Genomic DNA, 25,016 nt, shown 5'->3' with positions numbered 1-25,016 from the left:
CTACACCTCCCGGGATGCCCCGGTTTCCCCGGGACTGGATTCGCGGGAGGAGGACCCCCTCCCATTTTGGCACCTGTAGGAGAGGATCCCCCGGCAAGATTAAGTGCTACACCTCCGGTGATTTCCCCGGAAGGGGAGAAGGTTCCGGAAGGTTTTTCTGCGGAATTTATCCTACTTATGCACGAGGCCTTTTTGCCCGCAAATGCTTGGCATTTAAGAGGCCCGGACTCCAGGGAGACCTTGATCTCCCTCTGGAGAAGCTTAATAGAGCAGCGCACCTCATCAGTCGTCTGGGTCTGGGGCAGCCGAGTACGGAGGGCATGCTAGGCCCTCAGGGACCATTGCCGGATTCTGGGTCAGCCTCTCCGGTGGGAGCTGGTGCGGATAAGGACCTGGACCAGGCGGATGTGGATACCGATGACACAGACGATCCCGAGGCCCTGCCAGTGGACGGTGACGATCCCAGTGTGGTCCGTTTGTTCAAGAGGGATGAGCTACGCCCCCTTATTCCTAAGGTCCTGGAAGTCCTGACCATTAAGGTGTCTCAGGAGGAATTCCGTTCTGGACGGTATTCGGGGGCCCACTACGTCTTTCCCTCTTCTGAAGAAGGTCCGCAAGCTGGTGACTCGGGAGTGGGAAGCCCCGGATGCTGTTCTGAAGGTGGGGAGAGCAATGGGTAAACTATATCCCCCATCGTCGGACGTCTTGGATCTCTTGAAGATCCCTAAGGTGGATGCTGCGGTCTCAGCGGTCACTAAAAAGACTACTATCTCAGTTGCTGGGGCAGCCACCCTTAAAGACATGCAGGACCGGAAATTGGAGATCCACTTAAAACAGGCGTTTGAGGTAGCGGCGCTGGGTCTGTGAGCAGCTATCTGCGCCAGTTTGATGCAGAGAGCATGTCTGTGTTGGGTTCAGGAGACGACTGCCAGTTCCAACGTTAGCGGCGGAGGAGCTCTGCAGTCCGCTCTGTTGGAAACAGGTATCACCTATATGGCTGATGCTCTGTATGATCTGGTGAAGACCTTGGCGAGAGGTATGGTCACCATGGTTTCAGCACGGCGCCTCCTCTGGCTGAGGACTTGGCCGGTGGATTTATCCTCTAAATCCCAGCTGTGCAACTTGCCCTTTAAGGGTAAGCTTCTGTTTGGCAAAGAGCTGGATCAGTTGGTGAAGCTGCTGGCAGAGTCTAAGGGCAGTCGGTTGCCAGAAGAAGGGAAATTGTCCAGGAAGGCCTTCCCTTCTAGAACTCGTTTCAGGGACGCTCGTCGCTACAGGTCTAGCAGATACATGACACTGTCCACCTCTAAGCCGGCTGCAGGGTGCCAACAGTCCTTTCGTGGGGGCCGAGATCCTGGCAGGGACTCGGGACACCTGGGGACGGGAAACGCCAAGACTTCCCAATGAAGCCACGAGCACTCATTCTGTTGTTGAAGCTGTCAGAGGCAGATTATCCAACTTTTACACGGAATGGTCAAGGATTACCTCAGACTGCTGGGTCTTAGAGGTCATCAGAGACGGTTACACCTTGGAATTCTCCAGGCCGGTCCCAGAGGTCTTTGTAGAATCCCGAGGGTCCTCGTCCAGCAAACACGAAGCAGTCAGGGGGACTTTGCAACAACTCCTAGACCTCCAGGCGATTGTCCAGGTACCAGAGGCGGAGCAAGGTCGGGGACGTTACTCAATTTACTTTGGTCCCCAAAAAGAGCATGTTTCGTCCCATCCTCGATCTGCAGAAAGTAAATCCGTTATCTCCGGATTCCTCGTTTTCGGATGGAAACATTGCGGACGGTGATGGTGGCAGTTCGGACAGGAGAATTTCTAGTGTCCTTGGATCTCACCGAGGCGTATCTTCATATCCCCATCAGGGCCAGTCACCAGAGGTTTCTACGTTTCAAGGTCTTGGGACAACACTTCAAATTTCAAGCCCTCTCCTTTGGCCTCATGATGGCTCCCCACATGTTCACGAAAGTAATGGTGGTAGTGGCAGCCTTTCTTTGCAAGGAAGGGATTTTGGTCCACCCGTACTTGGATGACTGGTTGATGCGTGCAAAATCACGGGAGGATTGCAGGCGATCGGTGCACATGGTAATGTTCAACTTGCAGTCTCTGGGCTGGGTGATCAATGTACAGAAGAGCCATTTGGAACCCACCCAGGTCTTGACCTACCTGGGAGCCAGATTCGATACCATTCAGGGGAAGGTGCAAGACCAGATGCACTCGCTTCTTTGGAGGAGCACACCCACAGTTTGGCATCATCTTCAAGTGCTGGGATCCATGGCCTCCACTCTAGACTTGGTTCTTTGGACGTTTGCTCACCTTCGTCCCTTGCAATGGGCACTCCTGTCCCGGTGGAGTCTGGTGTCAGAACAATTTCAACTCCCAATGCCTCTACTTCGGGAGTCCTGGGTCAGTCTGCTGTGGTGGCTATCGCGTGCCAATCTCCAACGGGGGGTGGATTTGGACCCTCCAAAGTGGTTGATAATCTCCACTGATGCCAGTCTTTCCGGTTGGGGAGCGGTATGCACGGAAAGGTCCGCTGAGGGTCGGTGGTCAGCTACGGAGAGCTCGTGGTCCATCAATCGTCTCAAGACAAGAGCGGTGCATCTAGCTTGCAAGCCTTTCTCCCCTGGATTCAGGGCAAGATGATACGAGTCTTCTCCGACAATGCGACGATGGTGGCATATATCAACAGGCAAGGTGGGACGCGAAGTCCAGTGGTAGCGCTAGAAGCTCGCCTTCTATTCGCCTGGGCGGAACGTCATCTTGGGGTCATTGCCGCCTCACATGTCGCCGGGGTGGAGAATGTCCAAGCGGATTTCCTCAGCAGACAGCAACTCGATCCCGGAGAGTGGGAACAATCCACCGGATGGAACCGCATTTGCGCCAGGTGGGGCGTGCCGCAACTGGATCTAATGGCAAAGTGAATGAATGCCAAGACGGAACGTTTCTTCAGTCTGCGAAAAGAGCAGGGCTCGGTGGGCATCGACGATCTCGTATGTTCTGGCCCATGGGAATTCTATTGTATGCCTTTCCTCCTTCGCCGCTCATCGGTCGCTTGCTACGTCGCATCGAACTTCACCTGGGCCGGGTGGTCCTCGTGGCTCCAGAATGGCCACGCCGCCCGTGGTTCGCGGATCTCGTCTGGCTAGCTCTCAAAGGTCCCTTGCAGCTGGCTCATCTTCCGCGTCTGCTTTGGGAGGAATCCATATTTTTGGATCGGGAGGATCACTTCTCTCTCGCGGCTTGGCTTTTGAGAGGAGACGTTTACGCTTGAGGGGCTATTCTGAGCAGGTCATTTCCACTCTTCTTCAAGCGCGTCGAGCGGCCACCTCTATGACTTATGTGCTCGTATGGAAACTTTTTGAGGCATGGTGTGGTGAACAGGTCTGCGATTCCCCTTTCGGTTGAGATTCCTCGTATTCTCGATTTTCTTCAGCAGGGGCTTACTAAAGGATTGGCGTTCAATTCCCTGCGGGTACAGGTGGCGGCTCTGGGTGCCTTGCAGGGACAGATTAATGGTGGGTCCTTGGCGGCACACCTGGACATTGCTTGTTTTCTTAAAGGAGTTAAACATTTGCGTCCTCCCGTTCGCCCAGTATGCCTGGATTGGAGCCTAAATTTAGTTCTCCGGGTTTTGTGCGGTGCTCCTTTCGAACCTCTCAACGGATCTTCGCTGAAAGATCTGACCTTGACGGTGTTTCTGGTGGCTATTTGTTCGGCTCGTTGAATTTCAGAGCTTCAGGCGCTGTCGTGTCGGGATCCATTTCTACGTATCTCGACGGATCGGGTGTCCTTGCGGACGGTTCCGACATTCTTCCCTAAGGTTGTGTCTTCATTTCATGTCAATCAGATGGTGGAACTGCCTGGGTTTCCTCAATGGTCTCGAGACTCTCCTGAGGATAGAGACCTTCATCTCTTGGATGTGCGCTGGATCTTAATGCGCTATCTTGAGGTTACCAACGACATTCGACGTTCTGACCACTTGTTCGTCCTGTTCAGGGGCCCGAAAAAGGGAGACAAGGCATCTAAAGTGACCCTTGCTCGCTGGATTAAAGAAACCATTAGTACATCGTACGTTGCCCGGGGATGGCAGATTCCATTGGGTCTTAGGGCTCATTCCACTCGAGCCCAGGCGGCTTCCTGGGCAGAGTATCCGATTTTGTCGCCTCAGGAGATCTGTAGGGCGGCAGTATGGTCTTCTATTCACACTTTCACGAGGCACTATCGCTTGGACGTCAAGGCTTCTGAGTTATCCTTCGGGGAGAGTGTGTTGCGTGCGGGTCTTTCGGGGGCCCACCCAGTGTGAGGTGGCTTGGGTACATCCCACTTCTCTGGATTGATCCTGGTACGTACTGGAAAAGAAAACTGGATCTTAACTGCTAATTTTCGTTCCCGTAGTACCAAGGATCAGTCCAGAGGCCCACCCCTTATTTCAGATTCTGAAAGACTGTGTTGGCTACCGTTGGCCGGTTTTGTGGCCTGAAGCATTTCTTGCAGCTTCTGTTTGGCAAAATGGATTGATGGAGCAGTTTTGCACGGTTGACTTAGTTACTTTTTATTGGGAGCAGAGGGGTAGACTGGGTTTTTGATGTTTGCTACCTCTTGCTCCTTAGTTCTGTGTTAGCCTCGGCTTGGGTACGGGACAATACTGAGGGACTGCAGGTGGCACTCTAGTATATATGGCAGTGCCCAAAGCTTTGTTCTCTGACTTCATCTGCTGGTAGGGATGCACAACCCACTTCTCTGGACTGATCCTTGGTACTACGGGAATGAAAATTAGCAGTAAGAGCCAATTTTCTTTTTTGTGTCAGGAGGGTGAGGGATCCATAAAGCTGCACACTGCCAATGGCCTCAGCTGGTGTGGGGCCAGCTCTTTGCAATCTCAAACATTAGTGTGCATTTTATATTAAAGGGATTCCTAGATTTTTCACTGAAAGTTAATAATTGTGAAACCTGTCATTCCTGTGCACATGAAATCATCTCTTGCATTCTGTACTGTGATTGGGTGAGCAGCTTCTGAACCTGAGAACCTTTTATCAAAGCTGGCCCATACTCCTGCATGAAGGAGGGACTGAATGCTACTTGCACCTGAAGGAGCACAGCAAAGGGTCCAGTTGATTACCCAAAGGGTGTGAAGCTCACATTGGCTGTTGCACAGTACATGTCCAGATTCTTCCTCCTCTGTACGTGGTATCAATTGCTTTCTCTTGACTTTCAGTTCATATTAAATGTGCGGTTGGACTATCGGATCTCTTGCCTTCTCTGTATATTTAAATGTGAGTTTGATGAAAGCAATGCACAGGCCCTGGACTCTGCAGCAGGGAGTAGCAGCCAGGATGGGCCAAGCACTGTACCAGGTAACTCACAAATAAGGTAATGGAGGGGAGAAAAGGAGGTGCCTGAAAACTTTGTGACTTTAATAGTGAGGAGAACTAATCTCATTGGCAGTGAGTGTGGGAACCATGGGGCGGTAGTCCAGAGGAGTGAAGGGTGGTACTTGAAGACAGTGAGTATGGGATCCATGAGGCTGTAACAATGGGGAGGCTCAGCTTGGGGATGGGAGGGTATGGGAAACATGAAGGACCCAAAAAGCACGAAGGAAGGCGATCTATAATAGCCGTCAGGATGAAAGAAAAGAAATAGATGCCTGTAGTCTTAAAACAATCCTTTATTGCAGTGGAGACACAAGGGTAGCCCGACTCTGGCCGAGTTTCGCCGTTTCAAAACGGCTGCCTCAGGGGCTAAAAACATAAATAAAAGCTTTGAGAATAAGAATAAAATAATATAAATGACATCATCAATAATTGTATAGTTATTTGAATCAATCAATCACATTTTAGTGAATCAGTCATTTAAAAGTTAGATAAAAAAGCCAAGGTGACATATAGAGGATAAATACACTAAAAAGATGGATTTGTAACAAACCAAGTGAATTTGTACATAGCCTCACGGTAGAATAAATTGCATAAAAACAAAATCCAGAATATTGATAAAAACATCAACATTACCTTACAATAATCTTCTTGAATTCATTAGTTATATATCGACTATGAATATAGTGTGATCATATAAAGAGCTGTATGATCTCTTATGTTGCGTCTGTAATGGTGCAGAAAAAAGATGACAATATCACATGATGTATTATACATTAAAGTTGAACATTAATCAAGATATTGTGAACATTAACTGTACATATCAATGTATCTCTGTTAATATAAATAAATATATCACTTAATGTTATGTGTGGTTAAGCTGTACTCTAATAAAATTATTGTTATAATATGTCTTACTGATGTATTTATATAAAATATTGAGCTTAAAAACTATAAAGGTGAAACAAATTAAGAAACTATGGGAATAAAAATAATTGTTTAGAATATCTGTGCTATGTGAAGATCTGTGATGTATGTGTGTGTGGACATTATAAAATAGTGTATGATAAAAATATTAATTAAGACGAATATGGATGAAAAAAGCAATACAAACTGGGGAGAACAACTCCTCATACATGTGTGAATACAACAAATGCACATCCCTATAATATAAAAACTCTTAAGACATGATTGCTTTGCTGATGGAGTCTGATCATAAAAAAACATATGAAATGAATAATGAAATAAAACCATTACATTCCTTTTTTATAGACCCCTAAAGAAAAATTGTGATCTTAGTAAACAATGTTCAAACATGCTAAATATAAGGGCTTAAAAATTCATGCCAAAATACTTAAAATTTAAAAATTAGAAAAGTGAATGCATAAATAATGATGAGCGTGTCGATTTGAATTACTGACCAATGTGCATGAAAGGGGGTTGATGCATAACACCTTTATTTTTAAATTTTAAGTATTTTGGCATGAATTTTTAAGCCCTTATATTTAGCATGTTTGAACATTGTTTACTAAGATCACAATTTTTCTTTAGGGGTCTATAAAAAAGGAATGTAATGGTTTTATTTCATTATTCATTTCATATGTTTTTTTATGATCAGACTCCATCAGCAAAGCAATCATGTCTTAAAAGTTTTTATATTATAGGGATGTGCATTTGTTGTATTCACACATGTATGAGGAGTTGTTCTCCCCAGTTTGTATTGCTTTTTTCATCCATATTCGTCTTAATTAATATTTTTATCATACACTATTTTATAATGTCCACACACACATACATCACAGATCTTCACATAGCACAGATATTCTAAACAATTATTTTTATTCCCATAGTTTCTTAATTTGTTTCACCTTTATAGTTTTTAAGCTCAATATTTTATATAAATACATCAGTAAGACATATTATAACAATAATTTTATTAGAGTACAGCTTAACCACACATAACATTAAGTGATATATTTATTTATATTAACAGAGATACATTGATATGTACAGTTAATGTTCACAATATCTTGATTAATGTTCAACTTTAATGTATAATACATCATGTGATATTGTCATCTTTTTTCTGCACCATTACAGACGCAACATAAGAGATCATACAGCTCTTCATATGATCACACTATATTCATAGTCGATATATAACTAATGAATTCAAGAAGATTATTGTAAGGTAATGTTGATGTTTTTATCAATATTCTGGATTTTGTTTTTATGCAATTTATTCTACCGTGAGGCTATGTACAAATTCACTTGGTTTGTTACAAATCCATCTTTTTAGTGTATTTATCCTCTATATGTCACCTTGGCTTTTTTATCTAACTTTTAAATGACTGATTCACTAAAATGTGATTGATTGATTCAAATAACTATACAATTATTGATGATGTCATTTATATTATTTTATTCTTATTCTCAAAGCTTTTATTTATGTTTTTAGCCCCTGAGGCAGCCGTTTTGAAACGGCGAAACTCGGCCAGAGTCGGGCTACCCTTGTGTCTCCACTGCAATAAAGGATTGTTTTAAGACTACAGGCATCTATTTCTTTTCTTTCATCCTGGGAAACATGAAGGGCAGGGAGTCTGGGACCCATGAAGCTATAGCACTGGGGAGGGTGCAGCTTCAGGGCAGTATGAAACACATGAGGCTGTAGCAAGGGGGAGAGTGCAGCTTCAGGGCAGTATGAAACACATGAGGCTGTAGCACGGGGGAGAGTGCAGCTTCAGGGCAGTATGAAACACATGAGGCTGTAGCACGGGGGAGAGTGCAGCTTCAGGGCAGTATGAAACACATGAGGCTGTAGCACTGGGGAGGGTGCAGCTTCAGGGCAGTATGAAACACATGAGGCTGTAGCATGGGGGAGAGTGCAGCTTCAGGGCAGTATGAAACACATGAGGCTGTAGCACGGGGGAGAGTGCAGCTTCAGGGCAGTATGAAACACATGAGGCTGTAGCACTGGGGAGGGTGCAGCTTCAGGGCAGTATGAAACACATGAGGCTGTAGCACGGGGGAGAGTGCAGCTTCAGGGCAGTATGAAACACATGAGACTCTAGCACGGGGGGGGGGGGGGGGAGAGTGCGGCTCAGGGGCAGTGAGTGTAGAGCCTGGTACTGTAGTAGAGCAGAATCTGAATTTTCAGTGTCCATTCTGTACAATTACACACACTCTAGAATTAGGTTGTACACAGCGGGACTTAAAGTTGACACCACTGAACAGTGACTGTAATGGATCTCTTCTTGTATTGCATTGTTTCAGGGGTCCTTGACTTTGAACACATTGAGGAGCAAGCCGAAGGCATCTTTGGAGGAAGGAAAGTATTTCTTTCTTTCTTTCTTTCTTTAATATATATTTCTATACCGGACTTCACGAATAGAAATTCACATCAGGCCGGTTTACATGGAACTTGGGGGAAAAACAAGTGTAACCAAGAACAAGAAGGCTGAATCAAGCAAAGTTACATAAAACAGGGGCATTGAACTTGGGGGCTAGAGTAGCCAGGAAGAAAGGTAGGGCGGAAATAAGCAACAAATAAATAATAAATAACTGGTTATGAGATTGGTAATTATCTCATTCCTTAGGCTGAGTTCGAAGTGGCATTTTGACTAGGGGAAGGCTTGGAGGAAAAGCCACGTCTTCAGTTGTCTTCGAAAGGTATGAAGGCAAGGTTCCAGTCTTAGGTCTGAAGTCTGTTCCAGAGGACCGGGCCTGCTGTGGAAAAGGAACGTTCTTTGGTGGTTTTTAGACGGGTGTATTTTGAAGGTGGGACTTGAAGGGTCCCTTTATAAGCTTCTCTGATGGGTCTTTCGGACGAGTGGTGTTTGAGAGGGTTCTGAAGGTCTAGTGTGAGCTGTTGGTGAATAGATTTGTGGATTATCGTGAGATAATTCTATATTTTATTGGCAGCCAATGCAGGTTTCGAAGGATGGGGGTAATGTGAGCACGGCGGTTGGTGTTGGTTAGGATTCTCGCTGCTGCATTCTGGAGCATTTGTATAGGTTTTGTGGCTGAAATGGGGAGCCCCAGGAGTAAGGCATTGCAGTAGTCTGTTTTTGAAAATAACGTTGCTTGAAGGATGGTTCTGAAGTCCTGAAAGTGGAAAAGGGGTTTGATTCTTTTTAAAACTTGAAGCTTATAGAAACAGTCCTTGGTGATATTATTAATTGATTTCTTTAGATTTAGATGATTGTCTAGTATAATTCCTAAATCTCTGGTTTGAGAGATCTGTGGGTCCAGAGCTGTAATGTCGGTGTTGGTCGAGTGTTCAGGGGAGATAAGAAGGATTTCCGTCTTGGATGCGTTTAGAACCAGGTTAAGGCTAGAGAGGAGGCTTTTTATGGACTTCAGGCAATTTTCCCAGTAGTCGAGCGTTTTTGGCAGAGAATCTTTTATGGGGATCAATATCTGCACATCATCTGCATAGAGGTAATGTGTTAGTTTTAGGTTTGTGAGTAGATGGCAGAGGGGCAGTAAGTAGATATTGAAGAGGGTAGGGGATAGAGAAGAGCCTTGTGGGACGCCTAGTGTTGCTTTATATGTTGGTGATTCTCTGTTGTTGACTCTAACCTTGTAGCTTCTGTTTTTGAGGAAGAGTTGAACCATCTGAGGGCGAGTCCAGCGATTCCAATGTCAGATAAGCGGTTTAGAAGAATGGCATGGTTTACCGTATCGAAAGCCGCTGAGATATCTAGGAGGACCAGTAGGTATGAAAGCCCTTTGTCAAGACCCAGGAGGATGTGGTCTGATAGGGAGATGAGGAGGGTTTCTGTGCTGGAGGATTTCCGGAAACCGTACTGTGAGGGGTATAGTATTTTATGTTCCTCGAGGTAGTCAGAGAGTTGTGTGTTCACAATTTTCTCTGTGAGCTTTGCTAGAAACGGAAGGTTGGATATAGGTCTGTAATTGGAGAGTTCTTTTGTATCCAAGTTATGTTTCTTCAAGAGGGGTTTGAGAGATGCAGATTTTAGCTCATCTGGATAGTTTCCTTGAGTTAGGGAACAGTTTATGAAGTTAGTCAGTGCTCTGGAGATGGTGCTGGGGATGAGGAGCAGAAGTTTAGTAGGGATGTGGTCCGTCGGATGGCTGGATGGTTTCATTTTTTTAAGGGTTGATTCTATCTCCAAAGTGGTTGTAGGTTCGAAGGAGTCGAAGGTGGCTCTGGGATGATGGGTGGGATTGGAGTCTAGAGCTGGGTTCATTGGGTTGGTAGGAAGGAGTGCCAGTGTGTTTGTGATTTTATCTTGGAAGAAGCGTGCTAGTTCATTGGCTTTTGATTGAGCCTGTTCATCTGGGATAGTAGGGGCAGAAGGTTTTGTGAGTTGGGATACAAAGGAAAACAGGGCCCTGGCATCGTATTGTATGTCGTGGATTCTGCTAGCATAGAATTTTTTTTTTGTCTGTAGAATAGATATCTTGTAGAAATGCAGGGTACGTTTGTAATCAGATAGAGTTGTGGTGTTGGGGTTATTACGCCATAAGCCTTCTTTGTGTCTGAGGTCTAGCTTCATCAGTTTCAGTTCTGGGGAGAACCAAGGTTGTTTCTTTTTTTGTGACCAATTGATGGTTTTCGAAATTTTAGGACAGAGTTTGTTGGCTATTGATTCCGTGATGTTGCTCCAAGAGAGAAGGGCCGCGTTGGGGTTGGAGATATCCATATTAGGTAGATCTTTAGTTAGATGTTCGCTAAGAGTGTCGGAGGGGCATGCTTTCCGGAAGTGGATGGTAGATTGAGGTTGAGATTCAATATGATTTACTTTGGTGGAGAGAGTAGTTGATATCAGGGAGTGGTCTGACCAAGGTACAGGGGTGCAGTCTGGAGAATTATAGTACGACAGGTTAGAATTAATGAATATGAGATCAAGCGTGTGACCTGCTTTGTGGGTTGGTTTATTTATGATTTGTTCAAAACCCATGGCTCTGAGAGTTGAGAGTAAGGATTCAACATTGGTAGAGAGAGGTGAGGCATCTATATGAAGATTGAAATCCCCCAATATCATAGCTGGAGAGTCTGTGTTGATGTATTTGGCGATAGTTTCTATGAGAAGGGAGGCTTCGGTGTCGAGTATACCTGGTGGAGCGTAAACCAAAAGAATTTGGATATGTTTTGACTTGAAGAGACCTAATTCCAGTTTTTTTGTGGGGGTCTTGACTGGTTGTTGTGTGAGATGGAATTCTTTCTTGGCGGCTAGTAGAAGCCCTCCTCCTTTTTTTTTTGAGTCTTGGTATTGAGAAGAAGTCGTAGAGGTGTATCGGTAGTTGGTTTATCAGGGGAGTGTCAGAGCTTTTTAACCAGGTTTCTGTGATGGCACAGATGTCTGGTTTGGAGTCTAGTAGGTAGTCATTGAGGATTTGGGTTTTCTTAGTGAGGGATTGGGCGTTGAAGAGTGTCAGAGAAAATAAAGTGAGTCCTAATAGCTGGGTGAGAGGTGTAATCATGATGGGGATGAGAGATCTCTTGGTGTGGCTTATGGGACGTTGTAGCAGTCTCAAGTTGTGAGAGTAGTGATGGTGAATGACGGGGATATGGGGTAGGTCAGCATATTGGCTCCGCAGGTGATGTAGGAAATGAAGGTAATTGTGAGGGAGAGTTGAAGGTATTGGTTTTTGGTACTCCTGTGTTGTGATGTTCTTAGCTAAGTTGTTGGTGCTTGGATGAGCGAGCGAGCTAGAAATTTATTTATTTATTTATTTATTTTTTAATGTATAAGGGTTATTAGGGGTAGTTGATGAGAGATCGTTTGTTTGACTGTCTGATGTGAGTGAGTGTGGTTAGAATTGGAGGTCCGTTGAGTGTTGGTCTGTGAGTCCATTGAGTGAGTCCGTTGAGTGTTGGTCTATGAGTCCGATGAGTGGGTCCGTTGAGTGTTGGTCTGTGAGTCCGTTGAGTGCTGGTATGTAAATCCAAAATGGTATGTGAGTCCGTTGAGTGTTGGTCTGTGAGTCCGTTGAGTGAGTCCGTTGAGTGCCGGTCTGTGAGTCCGTTGGGTCCGATGAGTGCTGGCTGAGGGGCTGTTTAGGCCATCTTGTTGAGGAGATACATGTTTATCATCAGACCCTCAGCTAAATGTATAGAACGTCCTTGTCAAATACAGTAATTATAACAATAACTTATCTAAACCCACTTATCAGGTACAATAAGTTCCTGTTACATGAAAAATAATGCCGTCAGCTTAAAAACCAAACTTGCCCAACCAGCAGGCCAAGGTACATAAACCTCTCCCAAAGCAACCTCCTCCTCCTCAGCCCTACGTTCCACAGCATCAGTAAACAAAATACCACAATGTTTCTATTTAAAGCAGCCCAGAATAACTAGATTCTAACCTGTTTCTGGAATCTGGCATAAATCCGTTTAATGTACGGATCGCATCTGGCAGACTGTTCTATAGACTGGGGGGGGGGGGCAGTTACAGGGGGCAGGTGAATTCCCTCTAGACCTCACCTTTCTCAGGGCAGCCACTGTGTCTGAGATGACCTCTGCACACAACTTTAACCTGTCATCTCGCACAGCTGCTGCATATTCCTGGGAAAGATGAAGTTTCGGGTTCAGTCAGTCAAAGACTGAAACTGACACAGCACTGCCACCATCAAGGCCCTACTGCCTTCAACTGGTTTAACAGCAAATTGCATTTAAAGCAGTAAACAGATGTAAAAGAATCAATTCTGCAATTGTGATTTTTATCTAAATCTCTCTACTGGCCATCAAGTAAGGTCACTGAAATCATTTCTGTGCTGTTTCTTGCAGAAACCAGATTGGTAAATAGCCAGTAAGTCCTACATTTCCAAAAACTCATTCATTTGCAATGATACTCTTGCCACAGTTTTCCCCGTAAAGATTAAAATTGGACAGAAATTTGGTGAGCGCATCAAAGTCCAAGCCAGGCTTTTGCAAACATGGCTTTTAATACTGCTCTTTTGCTTTTTTTAAGTTTCAAATACTGTTCTGTAAGGGTGCTTTGAGAAGTTCCCTCTGATAAGGGTATGCTTACAGTAAACAAAAGGTGCTCAAGTAATCCATTGTCACCCCCCTTCTAAAAGAATAAAGGTGCCCACATCCAGTTCACAGTTTGTGGGTTTCATATTAAACAGAATTTTTCTTTAGGGAGTGGCTTTTATCTGAGTTGAAACAACCCCATTTTCCAAACAGGAAGACCCTAAAAATTAACTGCATCATCCCTAAAGGCTGCATTAATAGGAACAATTTTATTTTGGGGAAAAAAAAAGAACCTAGGAATTAAAGATCAACAAACAAGTTGTAGGTGATAGTCCAATAAAAAAGTAACTTAGTACATTTGTGACAAACTTTTGAGAATTATCCTCAAAAGTTCAGAGATCTGAGCAGAATTCTGTCTGGAGAGGTGGTAGGACGCGTCTGTAAGTCTGTTCAGAGGACTCTGAGGAAGAGCATTTTTGCTGGCTTAAATGCAGCGGTATAACCTTGTAGCATGCTTATTCTCAATGGGCATCAGCCACACAAGTGGATGATGTCATCCTGACAGTGCCAGGATGGAAAAATGATCTCAAAGCTCAGAAAAACCTTCTTGGACTTTGCAAGCACAGACCTTCCTGTGAGTCTTCTCTCTCTTTTTTTCATGGTTAAATTTGCTTTCAGTTAAACATTTTTCTTTCTCTTTATTTTTTTTACAAATCTCCTCAGTGGGAAGACTATCCTTAAACTTTATTTTTTCAGAATTTTGTTTTTAAAACTGGAGTTTGATTTATGTCAGGTTCCTCTGCAGCACAAAGTTGCCCTTTGAGTTGTCATTATCGCTGTGTGAGGTGTTTGGGTCCTTCACATGATTTATTTTATTTATTTTAAAAATGTTCTATACCTCCAACTCCTGCTCTCAGGTCTTTGAGGGCCAGAAGATACGGAAGCATCCGAGGAGCACTTCTCCTCCTGAAGATGTTTTATCCTGCTTTTGGTAGAAAATGGCAAGAGAAATACCCTTTAATCTTCAACAAGACGTGACCTTAGAGAAGATGTTTAGGTTGCTTAAATACATTGAGACACTGAAGACAAATATTAGTGGTTCCAGTTCATAGACTTCCACAGGAACCTAAAGCAAGAATGTGGCAGACTCCTATTAACTACCCTTTAGTTTGCAGGAAAATAGGACATCAAGTATAGGGTGCATCTGGTTCCAGGTCATTTCAAGGTACAGTTACCACACCAATCAATAGTAGCAGTGAGCATTTAAAAAAAGCAAAATGCTTGGACTGTGTCCATAGTGCACAGTGGTGCACAGGCACCACCAACTTTGAAACGGGGTGTGCCGTGTATCACCAACTGTGTGAACATCCAGGAGAATGGTGCCGAGAAGAGGAAGAGGCCCGGGAGGCCATCGGCAGACCCCCATCTCATCAGTAGCCAAGAAGAGGAAGAAGCCCAGGAGGCCACAGACAGCCATTTTGCCGGCAGCCGAAGAAAGAAGAGGTCTGGGAGGCCGCTGGCGGCTGAGAAGAGGAAGAAGCCCATTTTCCCGTTTCTCTAAGTGTGCTGGACTTCAGACCACCTGTAGCCAGTATGCACTCTATGATGATGTCATGCATTGCAAGATCAGCATGGAGGAAGTGCTAGCCCTGTGAGTTTTGAATAGCACGAGGCAGGTCTTTGAGGAGCAGCAGGAGAACAGGTTCCTTCCTGTTCTCAGCCACCAGCTGTCTCCCAGACCTGCTCTTTCTTGGCTGCTGGCAGCCTTCCAGACCCAATGGGGAGCCTGCCTGGGTCTTTGTGTAGATGAGTTAAAGGGAACCTGCCTGGGTTTGAATGTGTATGTGTGTGAATGGTAACCTGTGTGTGTGTAGTGTGAATAGCCACCTAACTGGGGGTTTGTAGGTGTGTGAATGGGGGCCTGCTTGGGGGGGGGGGATATAAATGGAAGCCTGCCTGAGTATGTGGGTGTGAGAGCCTGTATGTATATGTGAGAGAGAGCGAGCAAGTGAAAGCCTGTGTGGATGTGAAGGAGTGTATGGGTACGTGGGAGTGGGAGCCTGCCTATGAGCATGAGAGCCTTTGTTTGCATGTGAGAGCTTGTGTGTTTGTGTGGCAATATGATGCTGTGTGAGAGAGAATGTGTGTCTATGCGGGGGAATGAGAGCCTGCATGTGAGAATGAGAGCCTGTGTGTGTGTGAGAAAGTGGCAGCCTGCATGTGAGAGTAAGAGCCTGTATATGTATGTATGGGAGTGTGAAGCCTGCTTGTGAGAGTCTGTGAGAGCATGTAAGAGTGAGAGCTTGCCATATGTGTGTGGGAATGGGAGCTTGGTGTGTGACAGCATGTGAGAGCAAGAGCCTTCATGTGAGAGAGAATGGGATCCTCTGAGAGAAAGCTTGTATGAGAGCACACGTGTGAGAGAGCTTGTGTGTGTATGGAGGAAGGAAAGAAGACAGGAGGAGAGAGAAGAAACAGAATAAGAGATCCTGAAAAAGGAATAAGAAAGACAAACAAGGGGGGAAAAAAAGACGTAAAATCAGACAGCAAAGGTAAAAATAATTATTTTGCCTTTCAGCAATTGGAATATGCCATCTTTGGGAATGTGCATTTTTATATATTTATATTTTGCTTTTTTTTTTCAGTATTTGAGTTCACAGATTCTGGTTTTGCCTGCATATTTTTGTTTTTTAATTTGTAATCCCTTATTTTGTATTACTGAACATACCCAGATCAGTCCAGAGAAGTGGGTTGTGTATCCCTACCAGCAGATGGAGTCAGCGAACAAAACTTTGAGAGCAGGAGAATTTTTAATCCTTATTTTTAATTATTGGGTGTCATTTGATGTTTCTATTGTTTTGAAACATTTTATTGTTTTTTTGGGGAAATATTATAACATTTTTTAATTATTGGATGTTTTATTCATCAGATATTTTGAAATATTTTATTGATGTTTTGGAAATAGAACAAATTTATGCAAGTTTTTTAGAATTATTGGTTGTTCATCGGCTGTGTTGACATTTATTCTTTATTAGGTTGGTTTTAATATTATGAATGACATTTTATATCTCTTGATTTTATTGCTTGATGTTTTGCGAGGAAGAATAATACAGGCGGGCTTCTGGTTTCCAGTACAATTTTTGCTGGCATGTTTCTATTTTGTTTTTGATGATTCTAAAGGTCTAGTTCTTGTGAAACTTGAAATTTTGCTGTGAAAGTTATGGAACTTACTGGCTTTTACGGCATTATTGTCCTCTGTTCCTCATTTCTATTTTAAACAGAAGTTTGCTCTTTATTAATTTCATTTGCATGTTGAAAAATGGTTTTGAATATTCTTGCAGAAAATATTTTTTTCATTCACGTATTTTATTGTAACTGATGTTAGTAGATTAGGAAATTATTTTAAGAGATGGATTTAGCTAATGTTCCCTCTAAGGATTGGGTTGCTGTGAGCATAAAACTGATAGGCTTTTTGCATCAAAGAAAGTAGTGCTCACAAGACAATGTAGGCAGGTGGACTGTTCTAGGGCACCTGACAGCAGCAAATTTTCTGGTGCACCACAGACTTCAGCAGTCACCGTACGCCCCTGGCTTGGACACATTCTAGTATTCCTTCAATTTAGGTTTCCAGGATGCTAGATGTTGTAGCAAAGGTAGCTTTCCAGTTTACTATACTTAATTCAAGGATAGCTGATCATTGATTGCATATAGTTCAATATGCAGCCTTCCCTACAAAAGCTACACAGTAAACAAGATGAAACAGTACCTTCCTGGTAATTTGAGGAATGTAGCAAGTACCTTTATTAGATCAGTCTGTGATTCTAAGGACAATTCTCTAGAACATCTGCAGTCACTAAACACAAGTAGTCCATGGTTAGGATTGACCCGGCATTCCTCAAATAAAGCACATTTGGGAAAAATCAGGGATTGGTTCTATAATTTGAAGAACTATGGCAGAGACTAAAGTATTTAAATGGTCTCTTAAAACATAGTTCTTTCAGCAGACGTTTGGTATTAACTAGCTAGTATTAGGATCCAGAGTTGTCAAAAATGTAGATACTTAGGAACCAATGCTTTAAGTACCATTCAAGGAACAGTGGAATTGAAGCTTTGGTACATCTTTTTGTTTTAGTTAAATGTTAATATCTTTTTTTTTTTTTTTTTTTTTAATGTATGTGTTAGACTAAACTGCCAGAACCATTGGAGGTTGCAGACTTGAAATGCTGGCCGAGTATAGTTCAGAGTATTCGATTTTAAAATTAAGGGGCTTGGGGGTTGGTGCTTGGGAAGGCTCCTTCAACCCACCCCTCAACCCCGTTCCTGTTTCCCCAACACTGTCAAACTCTTCGCCATCTTCAATGCACTGCTCAACTCCCATCCATCCTACCTCCAACCTCCCAGGTTCAACCCTAACCCCCCCCCCAATTTCCTTCCCTACGTTATCACCTCATAACTAATTTTAAAACTGAATACTCTGAACTATACTCAAGCAGCATTATTCCCTAAAGACTTGAAATGATCAGTATCCAAAAGCTTCCACAAAAAGTCAGGCTTTCAGTTTTGGTTTTTCTTTTTTTTTTTTTTGGAAAGGATAAATTAAGTGGGTGGATTTTCACTCACTTAATAGTTTATTTGTATTTATATTTGTCAGTATATTTTGTGCATTTGGTAAACTTGTTGTAACTCGCTCAGGGCCGAAAGGACAAGGTGAAAAATAAAGTTTAACCAAATTAAAAAAAATCATGCCTTCCAAGGTGAAATTTTTGGGGGTCAAACTGGGCAATTCTATCCCTGAAGAGCCGAGTTACACAGGTGATTGATCATCTTATTTTAATCTAAGCTTGGTTCCTCGCTTGCAGTCTTTTTTTTTTTTTTTTTTTTTTTTTAGACAAAGGGTCTTTTTAGGTTAGTGGTTCAGACTTTAGTTTTGTCACATCTGGACTACTGCAGTGGTCTGCTCATCAGCTCCCTTTTGAGGCTGATGCACAGGCTTCATGCTGTCCAGACCATGCCTTGTCTGTGGCTGTGGAAGGAGGGACATCAACTGCTCCATTGTTACAATCTTTACATTGATTGCCATTTAGCTGTAAGGTCCAATTTAAGATCCTATCGTTGATGTTCAGACATTTACATAGGATTGGGCCATCCTATTTAAGAGTGCATTGGTTCTTGTGAGCTGCCCTCATCTCATTCTGCTTTGGTAGTGGTGCGTACTTCTAAGATAATTAGAAGATCTAGATTGTTCTAGGATGTTCTTAGCAGCTTCCCTTGCACTTTGTTATAAATTCCCAACTTAAGTTAGGTCCGAAATGAATTGGCCTTTTAGGGAAAAAAAGTGAAATCTTGGCTTTTTCCATGTAAAGGATTCATTCACGGGCTGACCTCTAGGGGTGCTGTGTCCCTTGGCGCTGATTTTACTTTTATGTTTTTAGTGTGTTGGAGTTGCAATTATAGTGTATACATCGTCTTGGGTGGCCAGTTTGACTGGGAAAGCAGTTGAGAAATGTTCCTAAATAGTTAATATAGTAAACTAGTCCCACTACAAGAAAAAGAACCCCAGACAAGGTAGTGTTTGACCTATTTTGGAGTTCAGGAATCTCAAATTAGTTTTAAAAAAATTCAGAATGAACTCTCTGGGTATCATCTCTTCCCACTTAGAAAGCAACAGCTGGTTTGCTTCCTTAGTTCTGAATGATGCTTACATATCTTGATTCACAATTCCCACAGGAGATTTCTTTGTGTCACTTCTGCAGAAGGTCACTTTCGAGATCTCAGTAGCACCCAGTGTTTCTACAAAATGCCTACCAGTTGTTGCTACTTGCCTAAATGTGAACTTTTTTTTTTTGTTTTTCCCTACCTGGGCAATTGACTCATATCAGGTTATTCCTTACAAAAGACCAAATCTTCCACCCGCCATACAATGATCACTGTTCAAGCCCCATCTCCCAAAATTACTCCTTCTTTGATAATAGACTTCATAGAAGCACTCAGATGCCTTGAAGGGGAAAGCCTTTTCTGCCTCTGCTTCCTTGGTGCATCTTCCTTCAGCTTGTATAGACGATATCTGCAAGGCTACTACTTGGTCCTCCATGCATATGTTTACAACTTATCACTGCTTAGAAAATACCTCCCATCAGAACAGACAGTTCTTTAAAGCTTATTTATCTCTTCAACACTACCCTCCAACCATGACCAGTAATTGCGGATTGCATATCACATCTACAGTGCTCAGATGAGAAATTAATCAAATGCAACCCTCTGCTTTGGAGTCCTCATTTGTGTGGCTCTCGCCATCCTGCTGATCTGCAGAGAAAGCTCCATAGACAGCAGGATAAAGTCCCTCCCACTTCCTCTTAAAATTGAAGGATAGCTTGCTACAAAGACTGAAGAGACTTGCGCGGCAGCAGCAGGCATATGGGAGCACCTGTGCATGCTCAAGAAACCTCATTTTCTGAACTCTGAGAGAGCTTTTCTGTCCTGGTGGGTTCAGGATGATGGCACCACTTGTTTTGCTGATTATCCTGCTGCCTATAGAGAACACGTGTTACAAGTAAGCAACTTTCCTTTATAAGCTCTCGTTTCTTCCATTGTGTTTAATTGGCACCAACAATGCTCCAACTTTCTGCCCTCTTGCTTTAACAGTTTTAACTCTGCAGCAAACCAAGGAGTAGAATGCATGCTCTTTTAAGTTAATGGTTTTAACTGGTGTGAGCATATCTGTAGATCTTCTCAGCTCTTCCTCAGTCTCATGGTTTCTGAAACCTCTGCCATTAATAAATATCCCATCTCAATAAGTTGAGTTTCCTGTAGTTATTGTCCCCATGTCCCCCCTTTTCCCAACTCCCATCTTATCTTGGGCCTGATTTAATGTGGTGCGCTCCGCAGAGCGCATGGCTTTATCTGCAGTTGGGTGCACAGTTTTGTGCCCATGAGTTACTCCCAATGCAGCAAGGAGTTTTGCACTTACAAAAAAGTTTAGTGCCCTCGCCTGAAAGTCCTGTGCTAATGAAGACATTAACTATTACCCTCCCCCCACCTGCTGCAATGCAGAGAGGTGTGCTGGCTTAATTTTAATGCTGGAAACTTTACTGCTGGTCAGAGTTGGAGAGAGGTTTCCAGTGCAGGGTCAGTCAATGGGCAGAAAGCACAGTTTAGATGCTGGGACCTGTAATCAGGATTTCCTGTTCATACCCCAGATCAGTCCAGATGCATTGGTTTTGCTTCCCTGCCAGCAGATGGAGACAGAGAAGAAAAGTTTTACTGACATGGTCAGTAAAGCTTTTCTTTACCTATCCTACGGGCCGATACAGTAAAAGTCGCGGGAGAGCGGGTGAACAGGCCACTCTCCTGTGCATGCGATTCTGTATTCAAATGAGGGCCCGCGGCAGAAAGAGGCGCTAGGGACACTAGTGCGTCCCTAGCGCCTCTTTTTGGACAGGAGGCGGCGGCTGTCAGCGGGTTTGACAGCCGACGCTCAATTTTGCCGACGTCTGTTCTCAAACCCGCTGACAGCCATGGGTTCGGAAACCGGACGCCGGCAAAATTGAGCGTCCGGTTTTCAACCCACGGGCCGATTTCAATTCTTTTTTTTTTTTTACTTTTTTTTAACTTTCTGTGCACTTTCCCAGTGCCTGGAGAAATTAACGCCTACCTTTGGGTAGGCGCTAATTTCTGAAAGTAAAATGTGCGGGTTGGCTGCACATTTTGCTTTCTGAATCGCACGGGAATACCTAATAGGGCATCAACGTGCATTTGCATGTTGCGGGCACTATTAGGTTCAGGGGGGTTGGACGCGCATTTTCGACCCGCTATTACCCCTTACTGAATAAGGGGTAAAGCTAGCGCGTCGAAACGCGTGTCCAATCGCAGGTTAACAGTGCGCTCCACTGGAGCGCACTGTACTGTATCGGCCTGTTAGAGTGCCAAATGCAGTCCCTCAGTATTTCTCTGTCTCCAGCAGATGGCAGAGGTGTAAAACCTGAAGTCTGAAATTTAAAAAAAAAAGAAGAGATTTCTTTTAGGAGCTTCCTCCTACAGGTTCTTAGGTCCCTGGTGGGGACCATCCTCCCTAGTTTGAGGTGGACAAGCAGGGGGTCAGTGGTCCTTCTTTTGATGCTCTTGCCCTTTACAGTGGAAATGTTGTTGATAGGTGGTGCTGGTTCCCTCATCCCCTCTTCCATGCCTCACTATCCCTGCGCTGCAGCCTGCCTGGATTCCTCGGATCTTGGAGAAGTGACTTTTTTTTTTTTTTTTTTGCGTATGCTGTGGTTCAAGCTTGTTTAAAAAAAAAAAGCAGCCAGCACTTGAGCTCTGGTGGAGCCTGTAAAGGCGGGCCAGCATTCTCCCGCAGTGCAGGGGGTGTGGACAGGCCTGGGCCGGTGGGGGTGGTGGTGAGATGGTAAACACTTACTGATGGAGCTGTGCATGGCCATGCGATGCAGCGCTGGCAATTACCACCAAATGTGGGAGGAAAGGCCATTAGGAAGGGATTGGGGGGAAGCTATTCCGGTCCCTGGCCCCAGCTAACCATGTTCGGGAGACAAGGGAGGCCGGGTGGCAGTTTCTGTTTCAGCATCGAAAAACCTGGGATTGGATCTGTCCTCAGGGTCTCAATCTTTCCCGCCGCAGCTGAGCAAGGCACGGGAACGGCGGCCATTTTCTGCCTCCCCATATTGAGCCCTCCTCTGACCCAGTGATCCTGACCTCCAGTATGGAGACTGCCGCAATAGTAGAGGAGGCTGCAGCTGCGCTCCAATGTAGGGGTTGCCGGTATGAATGGCAGCCATTTTACCTGCTTCCACGGTCGGAGGGGCAGAGGCTTCAGATGGCACAGGAAGTGGTGCCTCACTGCTAGGAGCAAAATAGCAGAGCCGCAGTCCTCGGGGATCAGCATTCTTTGCGAGGAAGCAGCGGGGACAGCCTCTGTCTCCTTTGTTTTTCCCATTGCAAGAACCAAAGGAATGGTGACCAAGTTTGCTTCTCGCCTTGCATGCTTGGTAGGCTTGGAGGTGGGGAGTACAGTCACATCAAGTTGGGGCTCCAGGTGATGACTCTGAGTGCAGCACATTCAGTTTCCCTGGCAAGAAGCCTGTCTCAGTAGGGAAACTGTTCCTAATAAGCTACACTCCTTCGGAGGTATTTCCTGGGGTGGGGGTGTGGTCTGTGGTTCTTCAATGGGGGCAGATCCTAGTTTGAGCAATTCTTAGGTGCAGAGGAAGAATGTAAGAAGAACCTGGGGACAGTGATGGAGTTAAGGCTGCTCCACAGGAAGGTTAATCCATGTGGTTGAAGGTTTTTTGGGGCTGAAGCAGGGTGGGGTAGATCCCAATTCTCCTTAAGAAATGGAATCTACCCCATCCTGCTTCAGCCCAGTCCATGGGACAGTTAATGTCTCAGTTGTTCCAGAATGGGGCACCCTTGATGCTGCACTGAGGGTGCAGATTCTGGGTCTCAAGGGGGTTGCCTCAATTTTGAGGAGCACTAAGAAGTCCACAAGTCCTGTTGTAGGTTTTATGGTTTTTAGAGTTGCACTTCATAGGTATTGGTTTGAAGTATCATGACTCGAGCAAGGTTGCTCTGGGTATAGTATTTACCAGGAAGCCTTGTCCCTTCAGGCGGATGCTTTATATCACTGGCTTCGCATGACTGCTGTTTATGGTAGCAACAGTGATAGCTAAGCATCTGCTCTGATTGCCCAAAGAGGGGCAATGCGTATGGGTAGCAAGTATCAGCTGTAATGCCCCTCCTCCTTTTTTTCGAACACGTTTGCTCTGATTGCCTTAAGGGGGCAAGGTGCTTAGGTGACAAGTATCAGCTGTAATGTCTCATCTTTGCGAGCAGTGCTCCTTTGAGAAACTTGAGGGACCCTTTATCTTCTAGGTTGCTGGATGGGAAGCCTAAAAGCTTCGGCACATGAGCTCCCCTTGCCCCTACAGCTCCAGATGAGAGGTGGTTCACTCCACGTTAGATCAACCATGGCACCGGGAGGCGATAGTACCGGGTTGGCCGAGCTGCCCATGGTTTGCAGACTTGGTAAATTGAGTAGTGGATGGTTCGCTAAGGCTCAGGGATTTTCCCAAGTTACTTCATCAAGGTCCCATGATTTTTTGGGGGGCAGGTAGCTCGCTTTTTGTAATGCGACCTGACTTTGGCAGGAATTGTATGCAATTGAGAGGTTATTTGGTTTGAGACTATTTGGAGGAAGTTGGTACCCACCTTGTTGCAGGCTAGGAGACCTTCCGCTGGCTTATTTTTATTTATTTATTTATTTGCAGCTTTTATATACCGACATTCATTTAGTAACATCACATCGGTTCACAATCAACAATGTTTAGCAACAGTGCTAAGAAATTAACGGGTAGCAGCAGCGCTTTATAATTGAATTTAACTTTATAGAGTAATGACAACGCTTTACAATAGAAAGATTTAACTTAATAAGAATTTAACTTCATAGCACTAAGGAGAGTTTAACTTCATAGAATAATGACAAAGTAAAGAAGGCTAAATATCATAGGGGAACTAAATCAGATGGGACTCTGTCATAAGAAACTAATCTAATGGTAGTACATCAGGTATTATATAATAGCAGCAGAGTAAAGCGTATATTGCACATCCTAGAAAATGTTAAATGCATAGTACTGAGCCTAGTAAGAAGATATGAAAAAGAATGAAAGATTGCAGCTATAACAAATCAGAGAGATTTAACAAACGAGTGTAGACATGGCATAGGACATGCTAGAGAGGGAAGTGTCAATGCATAGGAGGAAAAGAGGAACAGAGAGAGAGGCTGAGGGTTAGATTACAGGAAAATGATCTAAGGGAAAGGGGGAGAGAAATAGGGGGGAAAATGGCAGAAGTGCAATAGAGAAGAACTTATGTAAAGTTTGAAAGAAAGGCAAAGGAGGAGAACTTATTGAGAGGGACTTAAGCATAATCTTGTAAGAAAAGCAAATGAGAGGAACTTAATGAGAAGAGCTTATGTAAAAGCTTGTAAGAAAAGCCATGTTTTGAGTTTTTGCTTGAATTTTTTTGGGCATGTTTCTTGACGGAGATCAGGGGGCATGTTGTTCCAATGTGAAGGCCCGGCTATGGACATGGCACGCTTTCTAGTTGCGTCGCGTAGTGTGTCTTTGAGAGGGTGTGTATAGTTTGGCAGCATGTTGCGTTCTGGGTGGCTGGAGTATTTGCGGAAGTGTAGGGTATTATTGAGCCAGATCATGTTTTCGGTGTATAGGGTTTTATGTATTAAAGATAGTATTTTGTACATTATCCGTTGAGCAATAGGGAGCCAGTGCAAGTCTTTGAGGATGGGAGCGATATGTTCATATCTTACGTGTATTGGTGAGTATGCGGGCTGCTGCATTTTGCAGCATTTGCAATAGTAAGATGATGGATTTCGGTAGGCCAATAAGAAGGGAGTTACAGTAAATGTCTGTGTGTTTGGGACGTGATGCCTCAGAGGTTTTTGCATCTCTTCGAGTGTCTGTAGCTCACATTCTGGTAGTTTTACGAATGGTCTAGTGAAAGGGCTTGCATTCAGTTCTCTTAAGAGTCCAAGTGGCAGCCTTGGAGTGTTTGAGGTAAGGGGCACGGAGTATCCCTGGTTTTACATCTGGATGTGGTCCATTTTCTTAGAGGGTGAAGCGATTGTTCACCTCATTGGACCTGAGTTTGGACAAAGAAAGTAGGTTTTTCTG

The 25,016-nt window shown here is 44.2% G+C and overlaps 1 protein-coding gene across 5 annotated transcripts in view; it reads left to right on the top strand.

Annotated features, from left to right (window-relative positions):
• ITPR1 (inositol 1,4,5-trisphosphate receptor type 1) overlaps positions 1-25,016 on the top strand; it is a 450,198-nt gene that overhangs the window by 169,507 nt on the left and 255,675 nt on the right. For all 5 annotated transcript variants that reach the window (XR_003856666.1, XM_029601463.1, XM_029601465.1 and 2 more), the window contains 2 exons: positions 5,222-5,360; positions 8,649-8,703. Coding sequence is in view for 4 of the 5 variants with exons in the window: in XM_029601463.1 (XP_029457323.1) it covers positions 5,222-5,360; positions 8,649-8,703 (194 nt within the window). In the remaining variant the exon portion in view is untranslated. The remainder of the gene's footprint in view (positions 1-5,221; positions 5,361-8,648; positions 8,704-25,016) is intronic.

This window comes from Rhinatrema bivittatum, chromosome 4 (genome assembly GCF_901001135.1).
Source record: "Rhinatrema bivittatum chromosome 4, aRhiBiv1.1, whole genome shotgun sequence".
In the NCBI taxonomy this organism is placed as follows: domain Eukaryota; kingdom Metazoa; phylum Chordata; class Amphibia; order Gymnophiona; family Rhinatrematidae; genus Rhinatrema; species Rhinatrema bivittatum.
The sequence above is the reverse complement of the archived record's forward strand: the minus strand, read 5'-3'. Positions and strand labels throughout refer to the sequence as shown.